This window comes from Lytechinus variegatus, chromosome 14 (genome assembly GCF_018143015.1).
Source record: "Lytechinus variegatus isolate NC3 chromosome 14, Lvar_3.0, whole genome shotgun sequence".
In the NCBI taxonomy this organism is placed as follows: domain Eukaryota; kingdom Metazoa; phylum Echinodermata; class Echinoidea; order Temnopleuroida; family Toxopneustidae; genus Lytechinus; species Lytechinus variegatus.
This window is the reverse complement of record NC_054753.1, coordinates 17,232,358-17,246,918: the sequence shown is the minus strand read 5'-3', so window position 1 is coordinate 17,246,918 and position 14,561 is coordinate 17,232,358. Positions and strand designations below refer to the sequence as shown.

Here is a 14,561-nt window from a genome sequence, read left to right as displayed (position 1 = left end):
AACAAAATTGATCTCATACCAAATTAGTTAACATTTACAATTTGCAGGAGAAGGATTGTCATCATAAGCAGATTGCTTGAAAAAATGACAACCCCAGGTTAAAACTCATTGATTAATATAATACATTAATACAGCAGAATCGATACACAGTACATTTTATGAAAAACAGCAGTAATCTAATTTGAGCATTGAAGATGGAGATGATAAGGATGAAGATGACGGTGAAATGGTGAAGATGAAGGTGATGGAGAGGATGATGATGGTGATGATGCTTTAATGACACAACGACACAGAAATTTTACTTCAAATATTCTGATATCAACATGGATTTAACGTTTGCTTTAAATGAGTAAAGGGACGTGGATCTTTTTATAGATTCTGGTAGAGAGTTCCACAAATCAGGACCATGGTGTCTTATGGATCTCTGCGCAATAAGCAATTTGGGGTTGATTAAATGGAAATTAGAAGAGTTCCGCGTAGGGTATGAATGGATAGATGTGTTCATAGTATAAAAATTGTGAAATGAAGGTGGGAGCATGTTATTTACGTATTTGAACATAAGCAGTAAGCTTTGAAATGAATTTATGTCAAAAATAGTTAGAGTCTTTAGTTTATGGAATAATGGATTTGTGTGTGATAAATATTGCGAATTAGTACAAATTCGAATTGCTTTTTTCTGTAATAAATATATTGTATTAATTTTAGTTTTTGCACACGTTGCCCAAACTATATTGCAGTACGATATATACGGCAATATCAATGAATTGTAGAGTAAAACGAGTGTAGTATGAGGAATTATGTTTTTCATTTTGTAAAGTACACCTACGTTTCTGGAGATGTTAGTAGTTATACAACGTATATGTTCATTCCAATTTAAATTTTCATCTATTGTGACACCTAAAAACTTTGTTTCTTTTTTCCTTTTGAGTGGAATATTATCTATGCTTATGTCGTATGGAAACTCAGTAATATGTGAACTTGTATGCTTAAAATACATAAAGTTTGTTTTGTCTATATTAAGTGATAGCCTATTACATTTAAACCATAAAGATAGTTTAGGTAATTCACGATTAAATGTATCTACTAAAGTTTCTAAGCTAGTGTGTGAACAAAAAATGTTTGTGTCATCGGCAAATAATACAAATGATAATAAAGGCGTTACAGTAGTCAAATCATTAATATATATAAGGAAAAGTAGGGGGCCAAGGATCGATCCTTGTGGAACTCCGCATTTTATTGTCTGAAAATTAGAAGAAATATTATTGTGAGTGACATATTGTTTTCTATCAGTCAAGTAACTCTCAAACCATGATAGTGTGATTCCCCGAATTCCATAATTTTCAAGTTTTTTAAGTAAAATCTGGTGGTCAAGAGTGTCGAATGCTTTGCTTAGGTCCATGAATACTCCTATTATGTGTTCTTTATTTGTCATTGCATTTGTAATTTTATCGTATATTTGTATTAAAGCCTGATCAGTTGAATGCCCTTTCCTGAATCCATATTGGTTTGAATTTAGAAACTGAAAAGTATCTAGGAACTTATAAAGTCTTTTGTAAATAATCTTCTCTAATATTTTGGATATGCTGGGGAGAATAGAAATAGGCCTATAATTTGTTATTTCATGTGGATTGTCTTTTTTTAAAACAGGATTTACCTTTGCAATTTTAAGGGGATCTGGACATTTACCGGTGCTGATCGACAGATTAAAAATATGACACAATGGAGTGACAATATAATGTATGATCTGCTTAAGGAGGAAAGTACTAATTCTATCATATCCCTTTGATTTGCTGGATTTGAGATTTTTTGTTATTTCAATTATTTCCTGAACATTTGTGGGGTTAAAGAATAGGGAAGAATTGATGGGTGTGGGAAGAAATTTTGCAAAACTTTGGTTTGGTTTGGCAAGGTTGTTTGCCAAAGAGGGTCCTATGTTAACGAAAAAGGAATTAAAGGTATCAGCTACATCATCTGAATTTATTGCAGCAGCATGAACTGTGAAATTGTCTTTAGGTAATACTTTGGGTTTCTTGCCAATCAAATCATTGATGATCTCCCATGTGGCTTTCATGTTTGATTTAACTTTGTTAAGTTTCTCGGAATAAAACAATTTGCGAGAAGCCCGAATTATATTGGTTAGTCTATTTCTATAAGTTTTATATTTATTTTTGTTTTGAATAGAAGGGTTCTTTAAAAATGTCTTGTATAGTTTATTTCTGGTATGTATGGATCGTAGAATAGCTTTAGTAATCCATGGCATTTTTGCTTTTCTTTTTTTGATAGGTGATAGAGGAAAATTTTTATCGTAATATTTCTGCAATTTTTGGTTAAAATTTGTGTAAGCAATATCTGAATTTGACTCATTAAATACATCTAACCATTCCTCAATCGCAAGATCACTTTTAAACGATTCAATATTTATTGGGGATTCTTTACTATACATTGTAGATTTAGGTGAATTTTCTTTTGAAATATCATTATCACATAATAAGAAAACCGGTAAATGATCAGCTATATCAGATATTATTAGTCCGCTGGAAGTATCTCTGTTTAGTATGTTTGAAAATATGTTGTCGATAAGTGTTGATGAATGGCTATCAATTCTGGTCGGTTGATCTATGTGGGGATAATAACCAAATGAATGCATAGTATGTAAGAATAAATCGTTGTCATTATTTTGGGATAACAGGTCAATGTTAAAATCACCCATTAGATATATTTGTTTATCTTCTTTTGTTATGGTATGAAGGCATATTTCAAGCTCTTCGCAAAATAAATTTGCATTGCCATGAGGGGGTCTGTAAACTAATCCAATAATTATATTTTTGCCTTTCGGCTTCATGATTTCTAAGAATAGAGTTTCACTTTGTTTTAATGATATTTCTTTTCTTATTTTAAACTGCAAATGTTCATTGATGTAAAATGCTACACCACCTCCTCTTTGATCTTCACGATCTCGCCTTATAAGATTATAGTTTTGCAAGTTGAATATGTTAGGTGAATTATTATGAAGCCATGTTTCCGTGACACCGATAATGGAGAATTTGAAATTATTTAGAGTAAAGAGTAATGATTCCAATGATTCAAATTGGTGTCAGTTTTAACACCGCAGTTTTACAGTGTACTCTCTACTGCACCTGCACCTGCATTGCACCAACTTGATTAATGAGGGAATACATAGGAGGCCGCCATCATTATCAAGCTTGCGGTTTCCGGCATTAATTCTAGTTGTAATGCTATTTATATTTTATATCTATTTTCATTGCTATATAGCGAATATGATCTTAATGATTTGTTTTATATTGCATATGTATATTTTTTCTGGTTTATATATCATCTCTGACGTGAATACAGAAATAAAATCAACTCAATAATCATCAGCTCTTTAAATGAAGGATGTTGATTAAAACTTAAGGTTTCCATCACATTTACCCTAACCTCAAATCTTCAAAAAATTGTGTTTGAAAGAGCAGAAAGTTGGGAGACTAAGGTCGTCACCTTTTTGGGGGAGGTTGTTATATGATTCAACCAACTTTCAAAATCTTTGCCTTTTAATATAGGTATGACACTGAATCCTAAAATATGAAAAACTATTTGTTTAGATTTTTTAATTAGGTTTTTCGTGAACTGAGAAAAATCGTATGAACATTAAGTCTATATCTATAGTCCGTTATTGCATAGACAAGAATGTCGTAAAATATTATTCATAATATTTTGAATATGATATTTTAATAATCATTTATAGCGATTCGTAGAGCATGTGGAATTTATAGTTGCAAAATTGGTTTTGGTGCGATTCATTTAAAGTCTGTTTTATCACGTATATTCTAATCATAACGTCTGGAATTACACTTTTCTATATAAAAGCAAGAAAAATAACCCCCAAATATAAAAAAAAACTTTTGGGTGGGGCACCACTATGATACAATTGAATACATATAAATATAAGATAAACATAAATAGTGAACAACAAATAACACTGACATACAATCATAAAAAAGAGAGAAAAAAGGAAACAATGGGCTAATATAGGGGAAATAAAAAAAAACAAGCAAGCAAACTAGAAGTAATAGTTATGAATCATAGTGACCTACAGTGTGCTATTGGCTGGAGTTTTTATACTGAGAGAAAAATTCAACTTTCAAAAGTGTTTTAAACTTATTTAGGGTTTTACTTTGTTTAATACCATTATTAAAATCATTCCACAACTTATCATTACTATCAATACCATTATTATTATTATTACTATCGTTACTATTATTACTTTAAGAATTATTGCAACTGCTATTATCAGTATTGTTATTATTATCCTCATTCTCTAAAACATCTATTGCTTTTAGAAACATAGAAAATTGAGACCCCGTTCTCCGTAAAGTTCACCAGTAATCTATTTAAATCGATGTCTGAGTCTAAGCGATGATCTTATCACCATCACATCTGGGAGCCGCCTGTACAAAGAGCTACGATTGATCCAATCAACCATAACTATGGAAAGCCAGCAACGTCAACATCTAAAAAACATGTTTGTTCAAACCATTTTCTAGATATGACTTACATGCATGCATTCATCATCCTCTTGAAGATTCAGTGTGATTCTTTTTTGTTTAGGAACGGAGATTGAGCAAATTTCCTGTAGAAAAGATTATGACAGCGATGGATTTCCATATACTTGGGGTTGATAGGATCAATCGTAACTCTTTGTGTGACGGGCCCTGTTCTATGGTTACCGTGGATGGAGACGAAGAGAGGACTTCCTGTGAGAGGCTCTGAGCTGTTAGTCAACTTCCTTGGATATGTCAAAATGAATCTGAGACAAGCTCTGATTCTACATTTATACCGGCTTTATATTAAACATTTTAAACCTCAATTAGTAAGCGCCTTTGTTTGCGAGTTAATATCCTGATGCAGTATGGGGTTTACTATCGTAAATCGATTATACAGAGAATTGTTTTCAAGTGCTTAATAATAATAATAATACTTCTTACATAGCGCATATAAAATGAAAGTTTCTCTACGCGCTTTACAATAAAGGTTACAAAGTACACATACCACAAACAATGAAAATAGACTTGTGAATTACAGAATTACTTAATATTTAAACTCACAATCATTACCTTATGAAATAAATATCTATACTACACCTAGTTATGCGTTTCAGAAAAGATGGGTTTTAAGTAAGGACTTGAAAGTTGAATAAGTGGATGCCTGTCTGATATGTAGGGGTAATTTGTTCCTAAGGGTTGGTCCAGCTACAGCAAATGCTCTGCTATACCATGTGGGTTTCAAAACTGTACATGTGATGTGTAGGTCTACTTCTGCATGCAATAGCCAGGTATAAAGGATATTCACTCCTAATGTAAGAACCCCCTGATACTCGCTGACTGGGGAGTACTAATACAGACCTACATAAGTTAATAAACTAGCAAATGATCTCCAAAACTTGAGATAAATTCAATGATCTATGAGTGTGTCAATGTACATTATCAATATGCATTAACTTTTCAGACTAGTGTATTAATCAAGATTTCTACATTTTTTCAAACCCTTATTCTTATGTTAACCTCATCGATTATAATGCCCATTTTTTAAATTTCTAAACTTGTAGTTCACCTCCGGAGGCTGATTCTGAATTATGATTTATTGTTATTGTGAAAGAAAGGCAAGAGCAAAACATGAATTCATATAAACGAGATCATCTTGGTATTTAATGTAATTTGCATGTGGAATAACAATATTTTTAAAGTTTATTTCATTATTTTCACCCTCTCCGTAAAAACAGGCCTTCTATAAAACGTCACATTCATCGAAGCAATGGGGGCAAGACGTTACTATTACAAAAAATATACCTCTCTTTTAAATGGCATGGAGACGTATCACGTAGGCCATGGGGATACAGTATCTCCATGGTTAGGCAGAAATCTATTTTCTTCCCATCCGAGCTAAGTATTTGCTTGACATTTTCCCAAGGATCCTCAAACACGATTTAGAGGAAATTTTTTTATCTGCTAAAATCTTACTTTTCTGCTACAAGGGCAGCGCTAAGCGGAGGGGGAGGGAGATGGGGGCATTTCCATATAATTTTGCTAATGAAAAAGGGGAGAGGAAAAATTAGACGAGTATAAGAACGAGACAGATCAGGGTCATGAGACCACTTATCAGGACTGTTTTCCACTTGCCAAATGATGACGTTACCTTTTGATCGCCCCCCCCCCCCGTTCGTCCTATTACCTATTACCTTCTCGCCGCCCAAAGTTTGGTAGGTACCCCTCAATTAAAACACTCACCAGTTAAGTTACAAATACTGTCGAAGACTGGGTACTTTCGGAAGATATGAACTGTTCCTGGGTCGAGCGGGTTCAGACCTCGACTTCTTCTCGGTCGACTCGTGAATGCTACAAGGTTGCCACATTCTGCAATGTCAATCACTGGATCAATGACGCGGAACGACCGCTCGATCTTCGGTCTTACGACGTCAGTGAAGTTGATAATATGAATAAGTTGGTGACCTGCAATTAAAGGAAAATCAAAATTATTAAACATGATTAGTCCCAACTGATTTGTTACAATATCTTAAATCAACAACCAATTTGTAGGGATAAAACCTACAACATACAAGTACATGAAAGGTGACTATAAAATAGTTACAAGACACTGCACATTATTATATTAGATCATATTTCATAACATTTGATATAGTGAAAATCAATAGATTATCTATTATATTTTTATATTATCTAATTAAGGAAGGTATTGTTTAAAAGTAGGGTATTCGACGAAACTTTGACATAGATTAACGCTTCACCCCCCCCCAAAAAAAAAGAGAGAGAAAAAAAAGAAAGAAATGCACGTTCTTAACTGAATACCACCGTCTGATGTAATGCAGTTATCAAAGAACATGCATTTATGTTTTTCATAGTTTTTTAAAATTTGCTAAAGGGGCTCTCACATAAAGCTATAGTCCCCTATAGGTCCTGAGAAATGCTGGAAAAGAGTGACGTACTCACTTTTGGATTGGCCAGAAGGATGATCTCTCTCTCTCTCTCTTCTACACACACACGCACACACCCTTCTACACACACACACTCACACGCACCCCACCCAGCCTCAAATACACACACGTGGATGTACACTGACGACTTGAAATATTACGGGGGATATGCTGGAAATAACACAGTGTCACGCGGTGTAATCACAGTACTGGCCCGTATTCTGAAGTCTGGATTAAGTTAAACTCAGGTTTAAAGTTGTGATTAAAGAATGGATAGCCAATTGTTACATAAATCACCAACAGTAGAGATATCATATTTCAGCTCATTTGACTCTCAAATCAGTCATAATTGTCTATGAAGTATAAATAGATGATTGTCTTCACCACTGAAGAATCGGGAGAGAGCACAGTAAATACAAGATACATACAACTTGATACAAATTTTGACACTTTTGGCTTCCCATAATTTCAGCACAGAGTTAGACCTTGGTCTAAGTTAAACCTGACTTCAGAATACGGGCCAGTGTGTTCACATGAAAATATTATCCACACTGCTAAGATGCTCAAATTCAACAGTGTGAATGTGATTTCACATTTTAGTTTCACACTGTGAACACACTGTGACGCACACGGGGACCACTGTGTTCTTTCAACTCACCCCTTTCATCAACATTTATCACCCATATTTGACAACTTTCTTTGATTTTGATTGGCTGGAACTGTCGGAAGAAATACGAGTCGTCAGATAAAAAATCTGACGTGTCATTCCATGAAACACTCCTTAGATCATATTATCGAAGGGTTAGCTGTCCTACCTGGGTGCTTTTTAGTCAGCGTATGCAGAAGTATGCATGGTATACTTTTGGCCTGCAGTTTTCAACATCCAATTCGTTATGTGATTTATGATTTGTGTTAAAGAACCAGACCGGACCCAAAAATGAAATTGACAAATTATATACCAATCGAAAGCTTATAAGCTACTAAATATAGCATTGTGACCTTTATTCATTTTCACCCTTCCCAGCTGAGTATTTTGCTTAAGAATATTCCAATTATTGGGCTTCGAACCCGGCTTAGAAAATAGGCTTTATTGTGCTTTTCAAATGCCTCGAGACCGTGATGTCACGTTGTGTTAGAAGCGTCGCGATTCCATAGGTTTGTACACAGAAAAACTGGGTTATTTTTTTGCTTTCCAGATTACGCATTTCATTTTCTTCACTTCCATCACAGAGTGATATCACATATATTTTTTCCTACATGCTTAAATTATGAAATCTACAGTTTTGAACTAGTTTTTGCCATATTTTATTTCCTGCTTATTTGGCGTAGATTTCAAATCTATCTGCATTCAGATTATGTATCACAACTCTTCCTGACATAGCAATTTAGGCCAAATAAGAGCCAAACAAAGAAGTCACAAAAAATGTAGTGAATAGTTGTAGGTTTCCATCAATTTCAACAGTGAATAATTGTGAGAGCCATTTTCATCTGAAAACGGAAAAAAAATTGGATTCATAATATAGAAATGGTCTATGGAAGAAAATACCCAATGCTTTTGTACACAAACCTATGGAATCGCAACCCTCCGGACACAACATGACGTCATCCTTTCCAGGCGACGTGGGGTGCTCAATCGAAGCGTACTTTGGAGGAGCAGTTTCTTTGATTTCTATCTAATATTTCTAAAAAATGGGAGATGTATAGAATATTTTTGGTATATTTGTATTGTATGAATCATTGCCTTTCTTTTAATATATGATTGTTTTTACACTGGTCAGGGTCTTTAATAACAAAAGGTTAATGTTTATGTCAAGAAATTGGATGGAGAAAACGACTTGCCATACTTTACTCTTGAACGGGTTTTTGCTGACTACTAGTATGTTTTTACCTGACATAATCGCAAGAGTCAGAGAGGGGAGGAGACCTTAATGATGCGGTTCGGAGATTTTCAATTAAGAGAGAATTACTGGCTTAAACTCCTCCCGTCATATCCAATTTAGTTTGAAATCCCATAACAACTTCTTTAAGCCAGTTTAAGCCGGACAGGATATCAATTAAGCATTTTGTTCAATAAGGGATTCAATTAAAAAAGACAACGGTACAACGGTATAACCTAAAAACTGCTACAAAAGCAAGTATAAATATAATGAATTAATAATCCAATATTAGAATGAAATGATTCTGAATGCAATGCTAGTCTTGATAGTTTATGTATAATTCCTGGACACGTAAGCATTTTGTTTTGTTAAAAAAAGAAGAAGAATTGGATGACAGGTTGCTAACAGTTATCGAAATATACAGGAGATAATCGGAAGTGTGCTGTAATTTGAAATTCTGGGATGAATGTAGAGGGCGAAGCGGGTGTATGGTTGATTCTTATGGGCATACACCATAATGGTACATTTAAGTTGCTCAGAACAGGGTTGCCTTTAAACTATGGTAAAAATATAAGATCTTTGATGGTAGTTTTATGCTATTTATACCCTTTTGACCCTTAAGCCCATACTTTGTTTTTGTATCATCAACGTCGTTTTTTTTTATCCGTGGTATTATAGAAAGCTTCATGGTTATAGACTGGATGTCCTTGATGGCCGATTTCCAAACTCTGGGAAGGGATTTCTAAAAATAATCATATTTGGCAAAAGGATTTAGTTGATGTCGTACTTCATTTTGATAAAACATAGCAGTCGTATTTTAGGCAAGGGCCGCGGAAGCGCCCCCCCCCCCCACTATTTTCCACAACCGTGTACAAGAACGTAAAAATAACCATATGATTGTGATTTTTTTTGCATGGTCAGCCCCACCCCCCCCCCCCACTTTGAAAATCGTTTCGTGGCCCCTGTTAAGGGAAGGAAAAGAAAAAATGCCTTTTTCATTTGTGGGGCAAAATATAAGACTGGTTACAATCATGTAACATGAATTATAAAGAGATTCACATAAAAGTTGTTTTAAAAGGAATCTTTTTGTTTATTACAAATTTGCCATTACTATATGCCTACTTAATAATTATCTTTTGAAAAATGCCAAAAAACAAATATAAATTTGGCAACTTTAGGCGAGAAAAGGGAAATAAAGAAATGATGACGAATCAATTTTTTTTATTTATCTCAACCATTATTTAGACAGGGTTAAATTTCGCAATACTTTGACCATGAACGGATTAATGCTGGCTGGGATTATGAAAGTGGTTTGCCGCATTGTATTGTTTTCAGTAAAGTATATGCTACTTTGTGTCATCTCTATCATGTCTCATTAGACATCTTAAAAACACGTACAGAGGATATTACGATGTATCAAAGGGATGGTCCAGGCTGGAGATAATTATATCTCAATAAATAGAGTAAAATGCATAGAGCAAAATGCTGAAAATTTGATCAAAATCCGATAACAAATAACGAACTTATTGCATTTTAAAGATTTGCATTATTCCAGTGAAACAATTCTATGCATGTCTTCATTAATATTTATTGGGTGGACTGATGATGTCATATCCCTACTTGTTATTTTGTATATTATTATATAAAATTATGTTTACTCATTTTTTCTACCAAGAACTAAAACAATTGGATTGACAACTGATTAACTGCATTAGTTTTTTATTGCCGCGACTTATTTCATCATCATGGAGACACATTATTTATACACATGTATGGAAAAATGAAACAATTATGATTTCATGAAATAACATAAGAAAAATGAAAGTGGGGATGTTACATCATCAGCCCACCTAATGAATATTCATGACAATGTGCATATAACTGTTTTCTCAAAATATTGATAAACTTTAAAATTCAATAACTTCGTTATTTGTTATCCGATTTTGATGAAATTTTCAGCATTTTGCTCTGTGAATTTTAAGATATTTATTTAGATATAAATATTTTCAGCCCGGACTATCCCTTTAAGGGCTACACGTATACTAATGTAGAATAAAATGTATTTCCATTACTTCGACATCACTCTAAGTAACATTAACATATAGGTTGGATTGAGGCTATGGAGGTTTGAAGAGGACCCTGCTCAAAAGGCGTTTATCTTGTAAAGAACAGAATTTCCTTCCTCGCGTTACATTACAAGATCCTTGTTCAAACTGTACTATATTCTGATATAATCAATTTTTGAGGGTTTCCTTTACGATGTGAACACGGCCCCATCGTGGAGTTATACACGGCGATACTGGTGTTGCTGATACAGAAAAAAATTGCAGAACTAGGTAACCTTAAAGATTGCATTGTCATGGAGACTCCGCACCTACCAAAGGAGCGTTTCATGCAGGACTAGTTGAATGTCTTATTCGGCAGTCAAATATACTAAGGATGCTTGTGCCGCTCATCCAATGATAACCAAGGGAAGTTATCAGACCTGACACCTTGTCGGATGACAAATGTTGACGAAACGTACCCCCAGAGATTCGCATACGAAAGGCCACAATCCGTGTTCATGATGGGCGGTTCATGTCGGCCAAAGAACTACACTAAGGACCATAGTGAAATAAGCCAATATCTGCCTCCCATCGACAGTTCCTCATATACAATAAATCTGGACATAATTATCTGTTTATAGTTTCATTAAATATACTGTGGAAGTGTACTAGCTATATCACACTACGTTTTATAAACAAATATGCCTGGCCATCAAGATATATATTATTCAAGTAGTAATAAACTATTTGCCCTCATCAGTTCCCGAGATGCGATTCTCAGTATCACTGATCTTTATGATTATTTTCTAAAGAGGCATGAATTTTAGTTTCTTTTTATTTTTCTGTCGTCTTTGGAATTGAAACGGGAGAAACTTAGTGTAACTTCGAATGTGGGTCAGTAAAGGCCTAGCCTGTAACTTGGGATCTATTACTTACTATGACGTCATAACATTGGTCATCATTACGATGGCCATCTATCATGACGTCATTCTTAATAGGAAAGGCCTTACAGCTCAAGGTCGACAGTTGAATTGTATGAACCACCCCCGCCCCGTCCGAGTTTTAGTTAAACCTCCCCTTCCTATTGCATTTTTGTTTTTGAACCGCGATGAGAATTGTGGGGATCATTTCAGTACTTGTTGGTTTGGATTTCCGCGATGAAACCTGGCAGGTTAATGCTGACGCATGTCCCCGATAGTTGTAGTCATCAAGCCACATTACAGAATCTATTATTGGGTAGGTTGTAACATGGATGATATCTGCTTAAAGACTAAGTTAACATCACAAAAGTCTTTTAAAGATACTGAACTTCTTGTTGTATTTAATAATGTTCATAATTATGGATGATAAAACACCTAGGAGGACACAAAGAATGAGAAGTGAAATTCGTGCAGACACCTCAAGATACCTGAGACTGAAAAATCATCATTTACTAAATCCCCTTGGGAAGATTAATACAAAACATGATAGGTCATTGGAGGATATAAAGATGTTGCTTCCGGTCACTTTGTATTTCACTATTTTTGAAAGCACTAAATAATGATTCTCCGGAGTGAGGGGGGTTGTGCTTCGTTTTATATAACATATCACAGGCACAGGTGACAAGTGGGACCTTGAGTTCAGATTCTTCAAAGTCGAACCAATCTTAGCCTATATGGATTTAACATGTTCAAGGTGAAAGAATAGTTAGAGTACAGGAATAGGATTAGATTTGAATACGTTTTTGAATAGATTCAATAGTCAGCAGTTTGGTAGGTGTGACATATTTCATAAGGACCGGGTAAAAGATATATACATGTCTATTTGTAGTGACCTAACTATGAATGCACAGATTACTATCACCCATGCTGCAGTATGCCATTAATATCCCCATAATGATAATATTTGTAATTAATGAATATTTAAATATATAAATAAATTGCGATCTCTCACCTGCCGTGTATGCGACCAAGTTGTCAACGTCAAAGGCAGATTTCTCTGCGGCACCTCTGTTGAGGCCATACAGGTTCTCAGTCCTACCCCCTCTCGGTACAATATTCCAGGGGATCTTCAGGTTCGAGACGGGTATCATGGAGAGCACCGAGAACGAGACATCGATACAAGCGGCCATGAAAAGGCCAATTAAGAATGATTTTACCGCCATGCTTGAAGTGCTTCGCCACCTCCTGCAGGTGCTGACGAGAGAACGGGATGGAGCCTTTGAGGCGTGGTGATGTTGACGGATGCTTGCGCCTGAGTGAAAGATTGGGTGATGCTCTCAGAGTAGCAAGGCAGCTATCAACTATCTACGTTCGCAATCGACACTAGGCCCGAGTGATACCTCACCACTTGCCCCTCTCAATGCTTCTTTGCTTGCCGACCAAGCGGAAGGTCTCCGATGACTCCCCCTGTTGACTGAACCAATGCAAATTGAACCCATCCGTTTATTTATATTATCAGACTCAAAACATCGATGTTTGAATATATTGGCAAGGGTGATAATGCCACCGGACACTGACAGTTGCTGAATTGCTTTTAGAACTTGTTACGACGTAATTGGGCATATAATAGCCAAACACAAACACATTTAATAAGACCGGAAATATCCCTTTCAACCCCGTATTTAGGGTGACTGACGTTTTCTTGATGTCATATTTATCAAACCTACAATGAAAAAAAAGTTTTGTGATCTTCTTCCTGTCTGAATTAAGCTTGCGATCGACTTTTACAATTATGGGGAATTTCGTATTTATTTTCAATTGTGAAATTATAAGGGCAATGCACACTAAGATAGTGTTGCAATTCGGGGCATGCATCACACATTACAGTTTCCAAGATTTATCTTTCCATTTCGGCAAGGAACTTTACCTTTCTGTAAAATGGGTTCTAATTCAAAGGGCCAAACTACAGAACAAATAGACACTAGATAGTCAAAGTAAGCTAGGCTTTCCAGCTTGAAAAGAGAGTTGCTGATTTGTTGAATGAGATTCACAATAGAAGGCAGAAAAACACTAGGATGTGATGTAGAAATAAAATACTGTAAGGATAGGCATTGCAACAAAATGTCACTCTTATTAATGAAATGAGGCAATTGTCTTCCGTAAAAATAATAATAATAATAATATAGGTTATATTTATATTGCGCGCATATCCACCTTGTTAGGTGCTCAAGGCGCTCCAATATTACCCGGCTATTAAGCTAGGCGTTCATAGCGCACACAGCTTTTTAAGGAATTACTTCCTACCGGTACCCATTTACCTCACCTGGGTTGAGTGCAGCATACTGTGGATCAGTTTCTTGCTGAACGAAATTACGCCATGGCTTGGATTCGAACCCACGACCCTCTGTTTCAAAGTCCGAAGACTAATTTACTGGGCCACAACGCTCCACATAAAACGGTCCCTATGGAGGAGTTTCAAAATGTGGGGAAACAATGCCATTATTTTTCTACCGCTACCATGGCTACGGGTTAGTCTGCATGTACTCATACTACTTTCACTACTTCTATTATCCGTAACCACACACAATGCAAAAATATGATATACTGTTAAAATTAATTTGGTTTCCGGGCTTAAAAACTTTAAGGTCAAACCAAGGTATATGAAAATACAAGGCAAATTAAGGGAATTGAAGGGAAAAATGGCCGTAGAGGGATGGTCCAGGCTGGAAAT

General features: G+C 35.3%; 1 protein-coding gene across 1 annotated transcript in view; it reads right to left on the bottom strand.

Annotated features, from left to right (window-relative positions):
• Window positions 1–13,317, bottom strand: part of LOC121427374 (mesenchyme-specific cell surface glycoprotein-like) — a 30,515-nt gene extending 17,198 nt beyond the window's left edge. The window contains exons 1-2 of the mRNA XM_041623736.1: window positions 12,843–13,317; window positions 6,285–6,506 (exon numbers count right to left, since the gene is read on the bottom strand). Of these exons, the coding sequence (XP_041479670.1) occupies window positions 6,285–6,506; window positions 12,843–13,053 (433 nt within the window). The 5' untranslated portion in view covers window positions 13,054–13,317. The remainder of the gene's footprint in view (window positions 1–6,284; window positions 6,507–12,842) is intronic.
• Window positions 13,318–14,561: the final 1,244 nt, after the last annotated feature.